At 47.1% G+C, this 20,338-nt stretch overlaps 1 protein-coding gene across 2 annotated transcripts; it reads right to left on the reverse strand.

The window, feature by feature from the left end:
- Positions 1 to 1,547: 1,547 nt before the first annotated feature.
- Positions 1,548 to 19,468, reverse strand: pomca (proopiomelanocortin a). Of its 2 annotated transcripts, none has more exons than XM_052012736.1 (3): positions 19,439 to 19,468; positions 12,356 to 12,512; positions 1,548 to 2,644 (listed from the first exon to the last, which is right to left on the reverse strand). In XM_052012736.1, exons 2-3 carry the CDS (start codon positions 12,485 to 12,487, stop codon positions 1,814 to 1,816), a joined length of 963 nt encoding a protein of 320 aa, XP_051868696.1. In that variant the 5' UTR covers positions 12,488 to 12,512; positions 19,439 to 19,468; the 3' UTR covers positions 1,548 to 1,813. The 2 variants fall into 2 exon arrangements, with proteins under 2 accessions (XP_051868696.1, XP_051868697.1); XM_052012737.1 differs by having other exon boundaries at positions 19,443 to 19,465.
- Positions 19,469 to 20,338: the final 870 nt, after the last annotated feature.

The raw sequence follows: 20,338 nt of genomic DNA on the forward strand, positions 1-20,338 counted from the left end.
TAGATAGATATGGGTGGAGAAATGGTGAGATGCAATAGAATCTGGCCAATAGGCCAGGCATAGGTTTAAGGTGAGAGGGGAAAGATTTAAGAGGAACATGAGGGGCAACTTTTTTTTAACACAAAGGGTGGCATCTATGTGGAATGAGCTGCCAGAGGAAGTGGTTGAGGCAGGTACATTAACAATTTTTAAATGTAAGTTGGATAGGTGCATGGATTAGAAAGGTTTAGAAGGTCATGGGCCAAATGCTGGCAAATGGGACTAGCTTAGATGGGGCATCTTAGTCGGCATGGACCAGTTGGGCCGAAGGGCCTGTTTCCATGCTGTATAACTCTATGACTCTAGGTGTGAGGTGTTGCACTTTGGAAGATCGAATGTAAAGGGACAGTGCACAGTTAAATGGCAGGGCTCCTATAACTGTGTTGATGTACAGAGGGATCTTGGGGTCCAAGTCCTCCCTGAAAGTGGCTGCACAGGTAGATAAAGTGGTAAAGAAGGCGTATGGCATGCTTGCCTTTATTGAGGCATTGCATTCAAGAGCCAGGAAGTTATGTTGCAGCTTTATCAAACTCTGGTTAGGCTGCATCTAGAGTATTGCATTCAATTCTGGTCACCCCATTATTAAGGATGTGGGGGCTTTGGAGAGGGTGCAGAAGAGGTTTACCAGGATGCTGCCTGGATTAGAGACTATGAGCTATAAGGAGATGTTGGACAAATTTGGGTTGTCTTCTCTGGAGTGTCGGAGGGTGAAAGGAGACCTGATAGAGGTTTATAAGATTATGAGAGGCATAGATAGAGTAGACAGCGGTATCTTTTACCCAGGGTCGAAATGACTAATGCCGGAGGGCATGCATTTAAGGTCAAAAGGGGGTAAGTTCAAAGGAGATGTGCGGGGCAAGTTTTTACACAAACAGTGGTGGGTGCCTGAAATGGGCTGCCAGGGTTGGTGATGGAGGCAAGGACGATTGAGGCATTTGAGAGGCTCTTAGATTGGCACATGAATTTGCAGAAAATGGAGAGATATGGACATTGTGTAGTCAGAAGGGACTAGTTTACTGAGGTGCTTAAATACTAGTTTAGTTAGTTTGGCACAACATCGTGGGCCAAAGGTCCTGTTCCTGTGCTGTACTGTTCTGCAGATCGGTGAGCAGGCTGGACACAGCTCGGTGAGCAGGCTGGACACAGCTCGGTGAGCAGGCTAAACACGAATCGGTGAGCATGTTTCGCAGTGGGAGGGAGATGAACAAAATGTGGATTCTCTTAAAATAGACTTGCTGAGTATCTGCTGGGGATTGGACATTAGCTTTGGTCTGTGATTTAAGTTTGTGGGGGAAGACAATAAGTGAAGGAATTGAGGGCAATGGGGAACTGGCACAGAAGAGGATTTGAGACCTGGTGCAGATCAGCCACAAGCATGTTGAATGGAGGAGTGGGACTAAGGGGCCAAGTGGCCTATTCTGCCTCTATTTTCTTGTGTTTTCACATTTCACACCACGGTCATGAACCAATGGAGATAAGCAGACACTGCCAAGACTGTTACCATTTGCAAAAAAAAGTTTATTTTTCAGAATTCATTTACATATTGTACAGCTCAATAAGTAGGAAATTATCTTTGTACAGCACAGGCCTGGGCAAATGACTCATTGAAGCCTCCATGTACAACTCTATCTCCTTTATTGATTGAACCATTACCGAGCAGTAAAGCTGCCTGGGACAGGTTCTAACTGAAAGATGTGCTTCTTATCAATTGCTCTAATAGATTGTTGGCAGCTCCTATCTCTTACACCTAGCTTTCTTATTCAGCTTTATCCATCTATTGGTTCTGAGCTTTAGCCTCACGACCATCCTTGATGATGACATTCCTAAAGAGAGTCAGTAGAGGCTTCTGGCCCCTCTCATCCCAGGACTTCATGAAGCCTCCGTAGCGCTTGTCCTTGAGTGGGGCACTCCACCGGAAGTGTCCAAATTTGTAATTCTCCCCATCTTTCTTCACCTCTTCCTCAGGCAGGCCACTCTCCATGCTTTCCTGGAGCATGTCTTCCAGGTTGCTGAACTGCAGAGGTTGGGTGTACATGTGGTTAGGACCCCAGCCTTGACCACTGCCCTTTGGACCCCTGCCCCATCTGAAGTGGGTCATTTTGTAAATCTTCCCATCTTTCTTGGCAGCTCCTTCCATATCCATATCGCCCACTTCTGATGTCTCTGCCGGGTAGTCAAAGTCTGCAGATTCTTCACGCTTGAGTTCTGGACCCATGTTCTCCACTGACTCATTTTCAAAGTTACTTGGGGAGACCTTAATGGGCCTCCTCTTCCTGCCCATTGGTTTACCCCAGCGGAAATGTTCCATTGAGTAGGACCTCTTATCATTCTGCCTAGGAAACTGGGTGCCCATGTCCTCACTTTCCATCTCAGGGGCTTGAGACTCTGGGGCAGGGAGCTGGACCAACAGAGCCCTGACTCTTTCACTCTCTTGCTTGCTGCCTGATAACCCTGTGCTGTTGGCTCTTTTCTTTCCAAACTTGTTCCAGCGGAAGTGACCCATGACATAATTCCTGATGTTTTCTTCAATTGGCTGCAGCTGGCTGTTGCCAGCATAGATTGGGGATTCCAGAGTCTGGTCTGCTTTGCAGGTTTCAATACATTCCTGCAGTGAAGTGAAAAGAAAGGTAACATTGACCTCTGTAATGCCTGTCACAACCTCAGCAAACAATTAGGTGGGCATATGGTGTGTTGGCCTCCACTGCAAGAGAATTTGAATGCAGGAAAATAGATATCTCACACAAATTATATAGAGACCTGGTGAGAACATACCTAGAATATCATAAACAGGTCTGATCTCCCAACCTAAGGAAGGATATGTTTGTTACATAGAGAATGCAGCAAAGGTTCACAGCTTGGTCACTGGGTTGTCACATCAAGAAGGATAAAGCAGATTGGGCCAGATGAAGCAATGATTCAATGGCACTCCTTCCAGTCTAGTGTGCTGCATCTGGTGCTCATGGCATGGTCTATCTCAGAGAAACCAAACACAGAATGATTGATCGCCTTGTTCAGTCTGTAGGAATAACCCAGATGTCTGCCTGCCTGCCACTAATTCACCATCCCACTCCCATTCAAACTAGTCCCTTTCAGTGTAAGGTCATGAACTCGGCATGGATATCTACGTGGGACTGGGATAGAGTCATAGAACACTACAGCACAGGCCCTTCAGCTGATCTAGTCCATGCTGGCCTGGTTTTCTACCTAGTCCCATCTACCTGCACCCGAACCATAGCCCTCCATACCTCCCTCACCCATGTACCTATCCAAACTTCTCTTAAACGTTACAATTGAACCCACATCCACCACTTCCACTGACAGCTCATTCCACACTCGCACCACCCTCTGAGTGAAGAAGTTTTCCCTCAGATTCCCCTTAAATATTTCACCTTTCACCCTAAACCTATGACCTCTAGTTCTAGGCTCACCCAACCTGTGGGAAAAAAGCCTGCATGCATTCACCCTATCTATACTCCTCGTAATTTTGTATACCTCTATAAGATCTCCCCTCATTCTCCTGCACTCCAGGAAATAAAGTCCTAACCTATTCAACCTATCCCTGTAACTCAGGTCCTCAAGTCCCAGCGCATCACCTCACACTTATCTGATAAGATAAGAAATCTTTATTAGTCACATGTTCAGTGAAAGCATCTTTTGCGTAGAGTGTTCTGGGGGCAGCCTGCAAGTGTCACCACACGTCTGGCGCCAACATAGCATGCCCACAACATCCTAACCCGTACGTCTTTGGAATGTGGGAGGAAACCGGTGCACCCGGAGGAAACCCACCAGACACAGGGAGGATGTACAAACTCCTGACAGACAGTGGCCAGAATTGAACCTGGGTCGCTAGCTCTGTAGTAGTGTTACGCTGACCACTACACTATCCTGTCTGCCCCAATATGGGAGTCCCAGTCAATATGTGGAAAGTTAAAAATCACCTACTATCACAACTTTATATTTCCTGTAACTGCCTGCTATCTCTCTAAAAATCTCCCCTCTAACTCCCGCTGACTATTTGGAGGTCTATAATACAGTCCTATTAACATGGTAACCCCTTTTTTTAGTTCCACCTATATTGCCACAGTAGTCAAGCCCTACAGTATGTCCTCTCTGAGCACTGCCGTGATGAGTAATGCCACCCCTCCCCCTTTCCCTAAAGCTGCCAGTCCTGCCCCTCCTGCAACCAAGTTTCACTAATGGCTACAACATCATAATTCCACGTATAGATCCACCCTCTAAATTCACCTGCCTTATCTGCAATACTCATTGTATTGAAATAGATGCAACTCAGAACATCAGTCCCACCACGCTCAACCTTTCAGTTTCCACCTTTGCCTGTAGTCTTAACATCTACTTTCCCCACAGCCCCTCCACTTGCTGCCCTGACACTCTGGTCCCACCCCCCTGCAACTCTAGTTTAAACCCACTCCCCCCCTCAAGCGGCACTAGCAAACCTTCCCGCAATGATATTGGTCCCCCTTCAGTTCAGGTGCAAACTGTCCCGTTTGTACAGATCCCACCTGCCCTGGAAGAGAGCCCAATGATCTAAAAATCTGAAGCCCTCCCCCCGCACCATCGCCTTAGCCACGTGTTAAACCGCACTGTCTTCCTACTTCTTGCCTCACTTAGCACGTGGCACGGGTAGCAATCCTGAGATCACCACCCTGGAGGTCCTGTCTTTTAACTTGGCACCTAACTCCCTGAATTCACTTTGCAGGACATCCACTTTTCCTGCCTATGTCATTGGTACCAACGTGTACCACGACCTCTGGCTGCTCACCCTCCCCCTTAAGAATACTTGATCCAAGACATCTCTGACCCTGGCACCTGGGAGGCAACCATCCAAGAGTCTCATTCTCGTTCACAGAACCTCCTGTCTGCTCCTCCAACCAATGAATTCCCTATCACTACCGCTTGCCTCTTCTCCTCACTTCCCTCTGAGCCAAAGAACCAGGCTCAGTACCCACGACCTGACCGCTGTTGCTTTCCCCTGGTAGGTCATCCCTCCCAACAGTATCTAAAACAATATACTTTTTATTGAGGGGAACAGCCACAGGGGTACCCTGCATTGACTGCCTATTCTCTTTCTCTCTCCTGACGGTCACCCAGCTGCCTGCCCCCTGCTTCACTGTAACTTCTGTCTATCAACCCCTCCCAAATGATCTGAAGGTCATCCAGCTCCAGTTCCCTAACACGGCCTGTAAGACTGTAACACTTCTCACAGATGTCTCCCTGACTTCCCACATCATACAAGAGGAGCACACCACTGCCCTGGGTGTCATTCCCACTGCTCCACCTGGGCAATAATTAAGAAAGAAAGAGAAATTAACAGAACCTCACCTTAGCCTCCACCTCTTCACACATATGCCTCTTGAGCCAAAGCCCCAGCTCCCCACTCTTACACTGGCCCACTCACACAATGGCTGCTCCAAAATGCCACTCTGCTTTACCCTACCTGCCTTTTATGGGCTGAGTTGCCACACACTTAGCCAATCAGAAACAACTTTTTCAAAAAAAGCTGCTGGCCTCTCCCCTCTGCTGCTCTGGCTGCTGAAACTGCAAAAACCTTTCCTCAGGCAATATATAGAAGGCCTACCAGGGAGAGGGCAAAGCTTGACCTACTGTTGGGAAATGGGGCAGGACAAGTGACTGAGGTGACAGTGGGGAGCACTTTGGGACCAATGACCACAGTTCTATTATGGAACCGGACCGAATTGGTCCACAAGTTAAAGTTCTAAATTGGGGCAAGGAAAATTTTGATGGTATTGGACATGAAGGTTAATTGAAGAAGGCTGTTTGCGGGCAAAGGGACTTCTGGCAAGTGTGGGGCTTCTAAAAGTGAGATCGCGAGAGCTCAAGGTCTGCATGATCCTGTTAGAGTGAAGGAGAAGCCTAACAGGAGTAGGGAACCTGGATGATGAGGGATTTTGAAGCTCTAGTCAGGAAAAGAAGGAGGCATGGTACAGGCAGCTGGGATTAAGCGAATCCCTGGATGAGTGTAGGGAATGCAGGAATATAAGAGAAAAAAGGACTGGAATCTAGATGAAAAACAATAAGATGCTGGAGGAACTCAGCAGGTCAGGCAGCATCCGTGGAGAAAAGCAGACAGCCAACATTTCTGGTCATATGACCCTTCTTCAGGACTGAAAATCAGAAAAGGGAAAGCCCATTATATAGGGGGGAAAAGCAGAGCCGTGATAGGTGGACAAGAGAGGGGAGGGGGTGGGCACAGGGTGGTGATAGGCAGGTGTAGGGAAGAGGGGAGAGCAGATCCACCAGGGGATGGGTCAAAAGTATGGAGACAGATGACATGGGGGGAAGGGAGGAGAGAAAAAGGAGAGAGAAAAGGAAAAAGGCGCAGAGAACAGAGAGAAACAGGCAGAAAGGGAGGAAAAGAAGAGGCACGGTGGGGGAGGAGGGCTGATTTACTTAAAGTGGGAGATTTTGATGTTCATCCCATTAGGTTGTAAGATCCCAAGACGAAAAATGAGCCATTGTTCTTCCACTTTACATTTGAACCTCACAGCAGTGGAGGAGGCCGAGGACTGACATATCAGTGATGGAGTGGGAGGGGGAGTTGAAGTGACCGGCAACGGGGAGATGCAGACAGGTAACACCTATGCTCCGTCTGTAACCACAATCTTGATCAGCTAGATATGTGGGCTGAGGAATGGCAAATGGAGTTTAATTCAGATAAGTGCGAGATCTTGCATTTTGGGAAGACAAATGAGGGTAGGACTTTCACAGTGAACAGTCAGACTCTGGGGAAGTGTTGTAGAATGGAGGGATCTAGGAGTACAAATACGTGGTTCCCTGAAAGTGGCATTGCAGGTAGACAGGGTGGTGAAAAAGGCTTTTGGCATGCTGGCCTTCATCTGTCAGGGCACTGAGTATAGAAGTTGGGATGTTTTGTTGCAGTTGTACAAGATGTTGGTGAGGCTGCATTTGGAATATTGTGTTCCGTTTTGGTCACCCTGCTGTAGGAAAGATGTCATTAAGCTGGAAAGAGTGCAGCGGAGATTTACAAGGATGTTGCTGGGACTTGAGAGACTGAATTATAAAGAGAGGTTGAGCAGTTTGGGACTTTGACATGGAGCATAGGAGAATGAAGGGTGATCTTGCAGAGGTGTATAAAATCAGGGGCATAGATACGGTCAATGCGTCAACACGATCAAGTCTTTTTTTCCAGGGTTGGGAAATCAAGAACTAGAGGGCATAGTTTTAAGATGAAAGGGGAGAGATTTAATAGGACCCTGAGGGTCAACTTTTTCACCCAGATGGTGGTCAGTATATGGAATGAGCTGCTAGAGGAAGTGGTTGAGGCAGGTACATTAACAACATTTAAAAGGTACCTGGACAGGTCCATGGATAGGAAAGGTTTGGAGGGATATGGGCCAAATGCAGGCAAATGGGACTAGCTTAGATGGGAATCTTGGTCAGCGTGGACCAGTTGGGCTGAAGGGTCTGTTTCCATGCTGTATGACTCTGTGACCTCATCTTCCAGCTGGGCATGTTGCTTCCCTCAAAACTCAATACTGAATTCGACACTTTCAGATAACCAGTCTTTCTTTTGATCACTTCCAATGAAAGGTCAATCAGTAGCATAACTCAGTTTCTCTCTCCACGGATGCTGCCTGACCCGCTGGGTATTTACAACATTCTCCTTTAGTCATAGAATTGTACTGCACAGAAGCAGGCCTTTTGGCCCGCCATGTCCATGCTAGCCTTTTTGCCCACCTACATGAATCCTTTTTGCCCACATTAGAACATAGAATGTTGAACATAGGACAATACAGCATAGGAAAAGACTTCATGGCTCACCTTGTTGACACTGACTACGATGCCAATCTAACTAATCCCATCTACCTGCAGGTGGTCTGTCTCCCTCCAATCCCTGCCTGCTCATGTGTCTGCCTAAATTCCACTTAAACATTGCTTTGGCTTCCATCACTTCCTCAGCAGTGCATTTCAGATACCTACCACTCTTTTTGTAAAAATAACTTGCCTTGTAAATAAACTTTCCCCCTCTCACTTTAAATCTCTGGACTCTAGTATTTGACATTTCCACCCTGGGAGAAAGATTCTGGCTATACCTCTATTCCATCTACCCCTCTCATTATTTTGTATACTTTTAAGAAGTCACCCCTCAGCCTCCAACAGTCCAAATGAAATAATCCAAGTTTATCCAACTGCTCCTCTTACACTCCAGTCTATTAGGTTCATATCCTTCTCTTGCCTATTCAAGTGCCTGTCGAAATGCCTCTTAAACATAGGAATTGTATCTACCTCCATCACTTCCTCTGGCAGCATATTCCAGATTTCAACCACTCTCTGTGTGAAAAAACTTAACCCTCAGATCCCTTTAAAACTCCTACCTCTCACCCTAAACCTATGTTCTCTTGTTTTTGATACCCCTAACATGGGAAAAAGATTCTGACCATCGATCCTATCTATGGCTTTTGTAATCATATAATTCCCTTGTCAGGTCACCCCTCAGCCTCCTTGGCTCCAGGAAAAACCATAGAACCATAGAATAATACAGCACAATACAGGCCCTTCGGCCCACCAAGTTGTGCTGACCTTCAAACCACACCTAAGACTATCTAACCCCTTCCTCCCACATATCCCTCTATCTTAAATTCCTCCATATGCTTATCTAACAATCTCTTGAACTTGACCAACGTATCAGCCTCCACCACCACCCCAGGCAGCTCATTCCATGCACCAACCACTCTCTGGGTGAAAAACCTCCCTCTGACATCTCCCTTGAACTTCCCACCCATTACCTTAAAGCCATGTCCTCTTGTATTGAGCATTGGTGCCCTGGGAAAGAGGTGCTGGCTGTCCACTCTATCTATTCCTCTCAATATCTTGTATACCTCTATCATGTCTCCCCTCATCCTCCTTCTCTCCAATGAGTAAAGCCCTAGCTCCTTTAGTCTCTCCTCATAATCCATACTCTCTAATCCAGGCAGCATCCTGGTAAATCTCCTCTGCACCCTTTCCGACGCCTCCACATCCTTCCTATAATGAGGCGACCAGAACTGGACACAGTACGCTGTGTGGTCTAACCAGAGTTTTGTAGAGCTGCATCATTACCTCGCAGCTCTTAAACTTGATCCCACGACTTATGAAAGCTAACATCCCATAAGCTTTCTTAACTACCCTATCCACCTGTGAGGCAACTAAACAAGCCCAGCCTATCCAATCTCTCCCCATTACTAAAGGTCTCCAATCCAGGCAACATCTTGTTGAAAGATAAACTGCTGGAGGAGCTCAAGTGAGTCAGGCAGCATTTATGGAGGCAAAGGGATAGTCAACATTTCGAGTCAAGAGGTTGAATCAGGAATGAGAGTGTAGAGGAAAGATAGCCAGTATATATAAGTGAGGGAAGGTGTGAGACAGGCTGATGGATGGCAGGTGGACCCAGATGATGAGGGGGATGAAGGGCAGATGAAGCCAGGTGGGGCAGGTGTTGTAGGGACAGTTTCTGGTAGGTGATAGGTGGACCCAGATGATGAGGGTGTTGATGCACATATGGAGCCAGGTTGGGGAGGGGAGGGGGGAGGGTAGAGACAGAGGCTGGTAGGTGATAGTTGGAACCAGATAAGGGAGGGATGATGGGCAAATGAAATGTCAACTATTCCTTTGCCTCCACAGCTGCTTGACCCGCTGTTCTTCCAGCAGTTTATTTTTTGCAGTCTCTTGTGCCGACATCCCAGTGAGTATCTTCTGCACCCTCTCTAGCACAATCACATCCTTCTGATAGTGATTTCAAGCATCTACAGTGTTCTGTATCTCACGGTTCCAGCATGGTTTTCACTCTCCTCAGTCAGGCTATGTTGGCGCCAGAAGCGTGGTGACACTTGTGGGCTGCCCCCCAAAATCACTACGCAAAAGATGCATTTCACTGTGTGTTTCGATGTACATGTGACTAATAAAGATCAGATCTTATCTTATCCTCACTCATCTCCCTGCATTCATACCTCCTCCCAGAGGATCAGCCAGCATCACCACTATCTGATTCATTCAGCCTCTCAGTCTCCACCTTATCACAGATGATCTCTTTGATATCTTCACACACCATCCTTCTCTACAGCTTCAAACATCTTTGATTTCTAACCTTTCACACTTCTGATGCTTCATTAATTCTGCTTCTCTTCCCACTGATACTATTTCCATCAGTTTACATTTTTATGTCAGATTTCCTGCATCTGCAAATTTTTGCTGATCAACTTGGGACAATACTCTTGGGTTTAGAGGAACGAGAGGTGATCTCAATGAAATGAATGTGATCCCTATGAGTTTTGCTGAGTGGATTCAGGGATGTGCCCTGATTTGGTTGTTTAGAACCAGGGTCACAGTCTAAAAATAAAGGAAAATTACACAACTGCAGATGGTGGAAATCTGAAATAAAAACAGAAATTACTGGAAAAACTCAGCAGGTAAGGCAGCATCTGTGGAGAGAGAACCAGAGTTAACAGGTCAGATCAGAGACCCTTCATCAGAACTGAGAACATGAGAAAACAAGTGAACATGAAGTTGCAGCAAAGGCAGGGGAGAGTGTGTGGAACAAAGACAACATCTCTGAAATGGTGAGGCACGGTGAACATGAACCTTGGAGGTGTGATGAGTAAGTTCATAGACGACACAAAAATTGCCTGTGTTTTGATAGCAAGCAGGATAGTCATAAGTTCTTGCCAATAGCCATTAGTTGGTAAGATGGGCAGAGCAATTGCAAATGGAAAAATCCTGGTGGAAATGGAACAATCCTGGTAAATGAGAGATGATGTGCTTTGGGAAGGCTAATTAGAGCAGACACACACAACAGCTAGATTTTGAGAAATATTTAAGGTGGAGGTAGATACGTTTTTGAAAGGTCAGGGGTTTGAGGCCGATGGGGAACTGGCAGAAGAGTTGAGGCCTCGGGCAGATCAGCTACGATCATATTGAATGGTGGGGCAGGCTTTCTCATAATTTCTTGTGTTCTTGACTTGAAGGAGTATTAAGTGACAGAGGGACCTTGGTGTACTAGCCCATGGACCACAAAACGTGGCAGCACAAGTAGATCAGGTGCTGAAGAAGGCAGATGGGATACTTGTCTTCATTAGCTGGGGCACAAAATATAAGAGCAGAGAGTTTTGGTACAACTTTATGCAATGTTGGTTGGGTCACAGCTGGAGTACTGTGTGCAGTTCTGGTCACCACACCATAGGAACGAGGTGACTGCACTGGAGAGAGTACAGAGGAGATTGACCAGGATGTTGTCTAGGATGGAGTGTTTCCATTATGAGCAGGGACAGCAGAGACTGAGGGAGGACCTGACTGAGATATGGAAAGTTGATGGGCATAGATAGTGTACATAGCAATATCCTGATGCAGGGTCTTGACCCTCTGCCTCCACAGATGTTGCTTGACCCACTGAGCTTCTCCAGCAGTTTGTATTTTTTTGCTCCAGATTTCAGTATCTGCAGTCTCTTGTGTCTAGGTAGTGAGAAAGCTCTCCCCATAGCAGACATGTATAAAACTAGAAGGCATAGGTTTAAGGTAAGGGTCAGAAGGTTTATAATGGATCTTAGGAGAATTTTTTCACCCAGAGGGTGGTTGGAATTTGAAACACGTTACCTGTGGAGGTGGTGGAGGCAGAGACTCTCAGAACATTTAAGAAGCATCTGCCTGAGGTTTTGCCAAGGCAGAGAAAGCTACAATCCAAATGCTGCAGAATAGCATGAGTATATAGGGTACTTGATGGTTGGCATGGATACAGTGGATCGAAGGGCCTGTTTCTGTGCTATGACTCAAATCAGTGACTCATAGTTGTACCCACCTCTACCATTTCCTGTGTGAAACATTTGCCCCTCAGGTCCCCTTTAAATCTTTCTCCTCTCACCTTAAACCTCTGCCCTCTAGTTTTAGACTCCCCTACCCTGGGAAAAAGACTGCGACCATTCATTTTATCTGTGGCCCTCATGATTTTATAAACCTCTATAATGTCACTCCTTGGCCTCTTTCACTCCAGGGAATAAGCCCCAGTCTATCCAGTCTCTCCTTATAACTTAATCACTCCAGTCCCAGCAATATCCTTGTGAATCTTTTCTGCACCCACTCGAGCTTAATCACACCCTTCCTATAGTATAGCAACCAGAACTGCACACGATATTCCAGGTGTGATCTCACCAATGTCCTGTACAGCTGTAACATGACGTCCCAACTCTTGTACTCAATGCCCCGTTCGATGAAGGCAGTGTGAGAGGAAACACCATGTCCTCTGTCTCTATCCTTCATTAAGAGAGGCTTTGCCTTGGCTGGAACTTACCATCAGTTTTGGCACTGACGACAGTTCGAAGCACTTGCGATGTCCCCAGCAATCCTGCAGCTGGCCAGAGGTTACAGCCCACAGTGAAACGAGAACAAGCAGCACCCCTCTCTGTAGCAACTGCCACATCATTACCAGGTGTCAGGATCAGTCGTGTCTGCAGCCAATGAAAGAGAAACCAACAGTCAGTAACCCCTCTCCCCCAGCGCCCTGTGTTACTGACTGTATCCCCACTGATGTTAGCCCAGCTCCCTCACACCGTCCCTCAGTAACCCCTCTCCCCCAGCGCCCTGTGTCACTGAATGTATCCCCACTGACGTTAACCCAGCTCCCTCACACCATCCCTCAGTAACCTCTCTCCCCCAGCACCCTGTGTCACTGACTGTATCCCCACTGACGTTAACCCAGCTCCCTCACACTGTCCCTCAGTAACCTCTCTCCCCCAGTGCCGTGTCACTGACTGTATCCCCACTGACGTTAACCCAGCTCCCTCACACCGTCCCTCAGTGACCCCTCTCCCCCAGCGCCCTGTGTCACTGACTGTATCCCCACTGACGTTAACCCAGCTCCCTCACACTGTCCCTCAGTAACCTCTCTCCCCCAGTGCTGTGTCACTGACTGTATCCCCACTGACGTTAACCCAGCTCCCTCACACCGTCCCTCAGTAACCTCTCTCCCCCAGTGCCGTGTCACTGACTGTATCCCCACTGATGTTAACCCAGCTCCCTCACACCGTCCCTCAGTAACCTCTCTCCCCCAGTGCCATGTCACTGACTGTATCCCCACTGACGTTAACCCAGCTCCCTCACACCGTCCCTCAGTAACCTCTCTCCCCCAGTGCCATGTCACGGACTGTATCCCCATTGATGTTAATCACCCTCCCTCACAGGAAGTTAGCCTGAATTCAGTGGTTGGTAAGATGTTAGCATCCATCATTAAGGATGAGGTTTCAGGGTACTTGGAAGCACATGATAAAATGGGCCAGATTCAGCATGGTTTCCTTAAAGGAAGATGTTGCCAGACAAATGTGATGGAATTCCTTGGGGAAGTGGCAGGCAGGATAGACAAAGGAGAGTCAGTGAATATTGTTTACTTGGACTTTCAGAAGGCCTTTGACAAGGTGTTGCACATGAGGCTGCTAAACAAGATAGGCGCCTACGGTATTATAGGAAAGGTACTAGCACGGATGAAGGATTAGCTGACTGGCAGAAGGCAAAGACTGGGAATAAAGGAGGCCTTTTCTGGTTGGCTGCTGGTGACTGGTGGTGTTCTGCAGGGGTTGGTGTTGGGTCTGCTACTTTTTACATTATATGTTAATGATCTGGATGATGGAATCGAGGGCTTTGTGCCAAGTTTGCGGATGATACAAAGATCGGTGGGGGGCAGGTAGTGTTGAGGAAGCAGGGAGTCTGCAGAAGGACATGGACAGGTTGGTAGAATGGGCAAAGAAGTGGCAGATGGATACAGCGTAGGGAAGTGTACAGTCATGCACTTTGGTTGAAGGAATAAAGGCGTCGACTATTTTCTAAACAGGGAGCGAATTCAGAAATCAGAGGTGCAAAGGGACTTGGGAGTCTTTCCCCTCTCACCTTAAACCTGTGCCCTCCAATTTTAAGTTCCCCTACCCTTGGAAAAAGTCTGTGACCATCCACCTTATCTATGCCCCTCGTGATTTTATAAACCTCTATAAGGTCATCCTCAGCCTCCTACACTCCAGGGAAAAATGTTCCAGTCTATCCAGTCTCTCCTTATAATTCAGTCCCTCCAGTCCTGGTAACATCCTCATGAATCTTTTCTGCACCCTCTCCAGTTTAATCACATCCTTCCTATAGCTGGGCAACTAGAATTGCACACTATTCTCCTGGTTTGGTCTCACCAATGACTAGTACAGCTGTAACATGACGTCCCAATCCTCGTACTCAATGCTTTGACCGATGAAGGCAAGTGTGCCAAACACCTTTTTCACCACCCTGTCTACCTGCGTCTCCACTTTCAGGGAACTATGCTCCTGTGGCCCTCGATCCCTCTGTTCTACAACACTCTCCAGAGTCCTACCATTTACTGTGTAAGTCCTGCCCAAGTTTAACTTCCCAGAATGCAGCACTTCACATTTGTTTGAGTTAAATTTCATCTGCCATTCCTTGGCCCACTTCCCCAGATCATCTAGATCCTGGTTTTAGATTTTAGATAATCTGCCCATTACACCACCATTTGTGTTACCTGCAAAATTACTGTGTTAACTACATTCTCATTCAAATCGTTAATATAGATGACAAATGTGAGTGGATCCTGCACTGACCCCTGCAGCACACCTCTGCCCACAGGCCTCCATCATCACACTCTGACTCCCACCACCAAGACAATTTGGTACTAGTTTGCTAGCTCACCCTGGGTCCCATGCAATATAACCTTTCAGTTTATCCTACCGTGCAGGACCTTGATAAAGTCCATGTAGACAATATCTACTGCTCCGCCATCATAGAAACATAGAAAACTTACAGCACAATTCAGGCCCTTCGGCCCACAAAGTTGTGCCGAACATGTCCCTACCTTAGAGACCTATAGCCCTCCTATTTTTCTCAGCTCCATGTACCTATCCAAAAGTCTCTTGAAAGACCCTATCGTATCTGCCTCCACCACCGTTGCCGGCAGCTCATTCCGGGCACTCACCACTCTCTGAGTAAAAAACTTACCCCTGACATCTCCTCTATACCTACTCCCCAGCACCTTAAACCTATGTCCTCTTGTGGCCACCATTTCAGCCCTAAGAAAAAGCCTCTGACTATCTACCCAATCAATGCCTCTCATCATTGTATATACCTCTATCAGGTCCCCCCTCATCCTCCGTCGCTCCAAGGAGAAAAGGTTCGAGTTCCCTCAACCTGCTTTCATAAGGCATGCTCCGCAATCCAGGCAGCATCCTCGTAAATCTCCTCTGCAGCCTTTCTATAGCTTCCACATCCTTCCTGTAGTGCAGTGACCAGAACAGTACTCCAAGTGGGGTCTGACCAGGGTCCTATATAGCTGCAACAATACCTCCCGGCTCCTAAGTTCAATTCCCCGATTGATGAAGGACAATACACCATATGCCTTCCTAACCACAGAGACAATCTGCGCAGCCGCTTTGAGTGTCCTATGGACTCGGACCCCAAGATCCCTCTGATCCTCCACACTGCCAAGAGTCCTACCATTAATACTATATTCCGCCAACATATTTGACCTACCAAAATGAACCACTTCACACTTATCTCGGTTGAACTCCATCTGCCACTTCTCAGCCCAGCTTTGCATCCTATCTATGTCCCACTGTAACCTCTGACAGCCCTCCACACTATCCACAACACCTCCAACCTTTGTGTCATCCGCAAACTTACTAACCCATCCCTCCACTTCCTCATCCAGGTCGTTTATAAAAATCACAAAGGGTAAGGGTCCCAGAACAGATCCCTGAGGTACACCACTAGTCACCAACCTCCACTCAGAATATGACCCTTCAACAATCACTCTTTGCCTTCTGTGGGACAGCCAGTTCTGAATCCACAATGCAATGTCCCCTTGGATCCCATGCCTCCTTACTTTCTCAATAAGCCTTGCATGGGGTACCTTATCAAATGCCTTGATCATAAATCCTCTTCAAAAACTCAGTCAAGTTTGTCGGACACAATTTTCCAGACACAAACCCATGCTGACTGTCCCTTATCAGTCTCTGCCTTTCCAAATGCAGGTAGCTCCTGTCCCTCAGAATCTTCTCCAGTAACTTTCCCAACACTGATGTTAGGCTCACTGTCCTGTGGTTCCATGGCTTGTCCGTGCAGCCCTTCTTAAATAAGGTCACAATTTTAGCCACCCTCATGTCCTCAGGGTAGATCACTCGTGGCTAAAGATGATGTAAACTTTTCTGCCAAGTCCCAGCAATTTCTTCCCCAGCTTCCCACAACATCCCAGGATACACTTGGTCAGGCCCCAGGGGTTTATCCACACTAGTATGCCTTAAAACCACCAGCACCTCCTGCGTTGTATTGTGGATATGTTCCAAGACATCACTATTCATTTGTCTTATCTCCTTAGTCTCCACAACCTCCTCCATGCTAAATACTGAGAAATATTCTTTTAACATCTCGCCCATCTCTTGTGGCTGGACACATAGACGACCACATTGATCCTTAAGGGGACCTATATTTTTCCCTAATTAATCTTTTGCTCTTAATATAGAATCTCTTGGGATTCTTCTTTACCTGATCCTGAGGAGCCATCTCATGTCCTCTTTGTGCCCTCCTGATTTCCCTCTTCAGTATACTCCTGCATCCTTTATACTCCTCAAGGGACTCAATTGATCCCAGCTTGCCTTTCCCTGACATATGCCTTTTTTGTCAACCAGGATTTCCTAATCCCTAATCTTGCCCTTCACTCTGACAGGAATATGCCGGCTTTGAACCCTCCTCACCTCACTTTTAAAAGCCTCCCACTTGCCAGGCATCCCTTTACCTGCAGACGGCCTCTTCCAATCAACCTTTGAAAATTCCTGCCACATGCATTCAAAAGTGCAGCAGCAAAACCGAGACACAAAAAGTTCTGCAGATGCTGGAATCTGGAGCAATACACACAAAGTGCTAGAGGAACTCAGCAGGTCAAGCAGCATCCATGGAGGGAAATAAACAGTCGACGTTTCAGGCCGAGACCCTTCATCAGAACTGGAAAGGAACTCATACTGACATGTCTATCCATGGCCTCCTCTACTGCCACATTGAGGCCAGACACAGGTTGGAGGAACAACACCTCATATTCTGCTGTGGGAGTCTCCAACCCGATGGCCTCAACATCAATTTCTCCAACTTCTGGCAAGCCTACCCCTTCTTTTTCTTCCCCCCCCCCCACTCCTTTATCTTCCCTTATTCCTGTGGCTCCCTTCCCCCGGCTTGATGACCTGCCCATCTCCTCTCCCCTCCTCCATCCTTCATTCCATGGTCCACTGCCCTCTTCTACCGGATTCCTTCTTCTTCGACCCTTTGCCTCTTCTACTGATCACCTCTCAGTTTCTTACCTCTCCCCCCTCTCACCTGGACTCGCCTATCACCTGGGCTCACCTATCCCCTACCCGCGTGTACTTCTCCCTGACCTTCTTATTCTGGCTTCTGCCGTCTTCCTTTCCAGTCCTGATGAAGGGTCTCGGCCTGAAACGTCGACTGTTTATTTCCCTCCATGGATGCTACTTGACCTGCTGAGTTCCTCCAGCACTTTTTGTTTATTATTGCGTTCAAAGTTTGCCTTGCCCAATTTTGAATTTTAATTTGTGGACAAGTCCTATCTTTTTCCATAATTATTTCAAAACTAATATAATTCTGGTCACTAGTCCCAAAATGCTCCCCCACTGACACCTCAATCAGCTGCCCAGCCTCATTTCCCAACAGGACGCCCAGTGTTGCTCCATCTCTTGTAGGGCCCTCTACACACTGTGTGAGAAAACTTTCCTGGACACATTGAATAAATTCTGCCCCATCCAAGCCCTGAGCACTATGGGAGTCCCAGTCAATATGAGGGAAATTGAAATCACCTGCTATTACAACCTTATTATTCCTACAGCCATCTGTGATCTCCCTACATATTTGTTCCTCTGATTACCGCAGACTATTGGGGTGCCTGTAGGACAATCCCATCAAAGTGATCACTGCTTTCTTATTTCTCAGCTCTACCCATAAAACCTCACTGGACAATCCCCCAGGAATATCCTCTGAAAGTACTGCTGTGATATTCCTTCTAATCAAAAATGCAGCTCCCCCTCCTCTCATCTCTGCCTCTATTCCGTCTATGGCATCTGTACCCTGGAACACTGAGTTACCAGTCCTGACCCTTCCCCAACTATTTTTCTGTTATGGCTATACTATCCTAATCCCATGTACCTTAAAGCTGTGCCCTGTAGTATTTGACATTTCCTCCCTGGGAAAAAGATTCTGCCTATCTACCCTATCTGCCTCTCATAATTTTATATACTTCTATCAGGTGCCTCCATCACTCCAGAGAAAACAATCCAATTTTATCCAATCTGTCCTCATAGATAATACTCTCCAATCCTGGCAACATCCTGTTGAATCTCTTCTGCATTCTCTCCAAAGCCTTCACATCCTTCCTGTAGTGTGGTGACCAGAACCGCACACAGTGCTTCGAGTGCTGCCTGACCAAAGTTTTACACAGCTACAATGTGACCTCCCAACTTTTATACTCAACAGCCCAACCGACAAAGGTAAGCATGCTGTATGCCTTCTTTGCCACCCTATCTACTGTGTCAGTTTCAGGGAGCTGTGGATTTGGACCTCAAGATCCCTATGTACATCACCACTGTTAAGGGTCTTGCCATTAACTGTATATTGTCCCTTCACATTTGATCTCCCAAAGTGCGCTATTACAGCACAGTGACCCGGGTTCAATTCCTGCCGCTGTCTGTAAGGAGTTTGCACGTTTTCCCCATGTCTGCGTGGGTTTCCTCGGGGTGCTCCGGTTTCCTCCCACATTCCAAAGACGTACGGGTTAGGAAGTTGTGGGCATGCTATGTTGGCGCCAGAAGCGTGGTGACACTTGCGGGCTGCCCCCAGAACACTCTATGCAAAGATGCATTTCACTGTGTGTTTCGATGTACATGTGACTAATAAAGATATCTTATTTTACCTCACACTTGCTCAGATTAAACTCCATGTGCCATTTCTCCTCCCATATCTACAATTGATCTATGTCCCGCTGTATCCTTTAACAGCCCTCGACACCGTCCACAACACCACCAATCTTTGTGTCGTCTGCCAACTTACTAACCCACCCGTCCACATTCCCTCCCAGACTCCCCGACCGATGAAGGCAAGTAATCCTTATGCATCCTATCCTGCCCTATCTACCCTAAGACCTTGTGTAAAATCCTGTGGTCTAGGATGAGGAGTTCCTATGGGTGAGTTTTTGGAAGTTACTTGTCCTTTAAGTATAAATATTGAAAATGTTTGACAAGTCTGTGAATATTTTACAGTCCAATTGAAAGTATTCTCTCTCTGCCAGTCCCTGACCCTGGCTACACTCGGTAAGTGTTGGAGGAAACGACCTTACCTACACTCGCTGAAGTGTGTCTCTGAGTGCTGCTCTCTCCTTCGGTGGTCCCTGCTCCGGCTCACAGCCCTTTTATACCCAACTCTGCCTTTGTATTTCCAACCACCTCGTCATCATGATGAAATTAACCTTTTCAAGGACAATTATCTCCTCCACAGTGGAACAGCCAACACAGTGAGAGAGCAAGTGCTTTCACTGAATGTGACACGTGAGAAGGTGAGGCCCCACTCTGCCCCTCTCAGGGGATTAACACCTTCCCTACAAAGGAAATGTCACCAATCCCTCAAATCCCTCTGCCTTTCACTCGCCACTGATGGCACCTTTTTAATTTCATAACCTTCCTCTCCATGAAATGTTGATTATGAGCTTCATTGAGCATTTTCACAGAAGCTTTTTGACAAAGCTGTGTTTAACGAAGCTGCCAATTAACAACAGCAGCGTGGTGATCCCACCTCTACCGCCTTTTGTCCTTGAACTTCTCCGGTGTCAGGGCAGCTGACACCTGGCCTGCCTCACCGACTGGAACTGATGTGTTTTTCATCTCTTTACACATATGTAAACACCACACAGGAGGAGGGGTTTGTGAATGCCTGATGCAGGTAGGGTCAGGGAAACCGGAAAGCTGTGGGGCAAGGCAAGGGTTCGAGGGCATTGCCAGGTGAGGCAAGGGCGATGCTTTTTGTGCATGCAATGGAGACTGTTGTATTCAGTGATGGGATCAGTGCTTTCAGCAAGCCCAACAGGTTCGAATGGTGTTGGGCAGAGTTGTGTCACTAACCTGACAGAAGTAGCAGAGAGGATTGATGTGGTAAAGGTAGTTAGTGGGAAGGTTTTGGAGAGGGTACAGAAGAGATTTATCAAAATGATTGCAGGGATGAGGGACTCCAGTTCTACTGATGA

This window comes from Pristis pectinata, chromosome 3 (genome assembly GCF_009764475.1).
Source record: "Pristis pectinata isolate sPriPec2 chromosome 3, sPriPec2.1.pri, whole genome shotgun sequence".
Taxonomy (NCBI): Eukaryota; Metazoa; Chordata; class Chondrichthyes; order Rhinopristiformes; family Pristidae; genus Pristis; species Pristis pectinata.

Excerpts from the sequence above, each read along its gene's own strand:
- pomca (XM_052012736.1), bottom strand. The coding sequence starts at position 12,487 with ATGATGTGGCAGTTGCTACAGAGAGGGGTGCTGCTTGTTCTCGTTTCA. Across the intron at positions 2,645-12,355 it reads CGTCAGTGCCAAAACTGATG|GAATGTATTGAAACCTGCAA; the intron begins GTAAGTTCCAGC and ends ACTTCACTGCAG.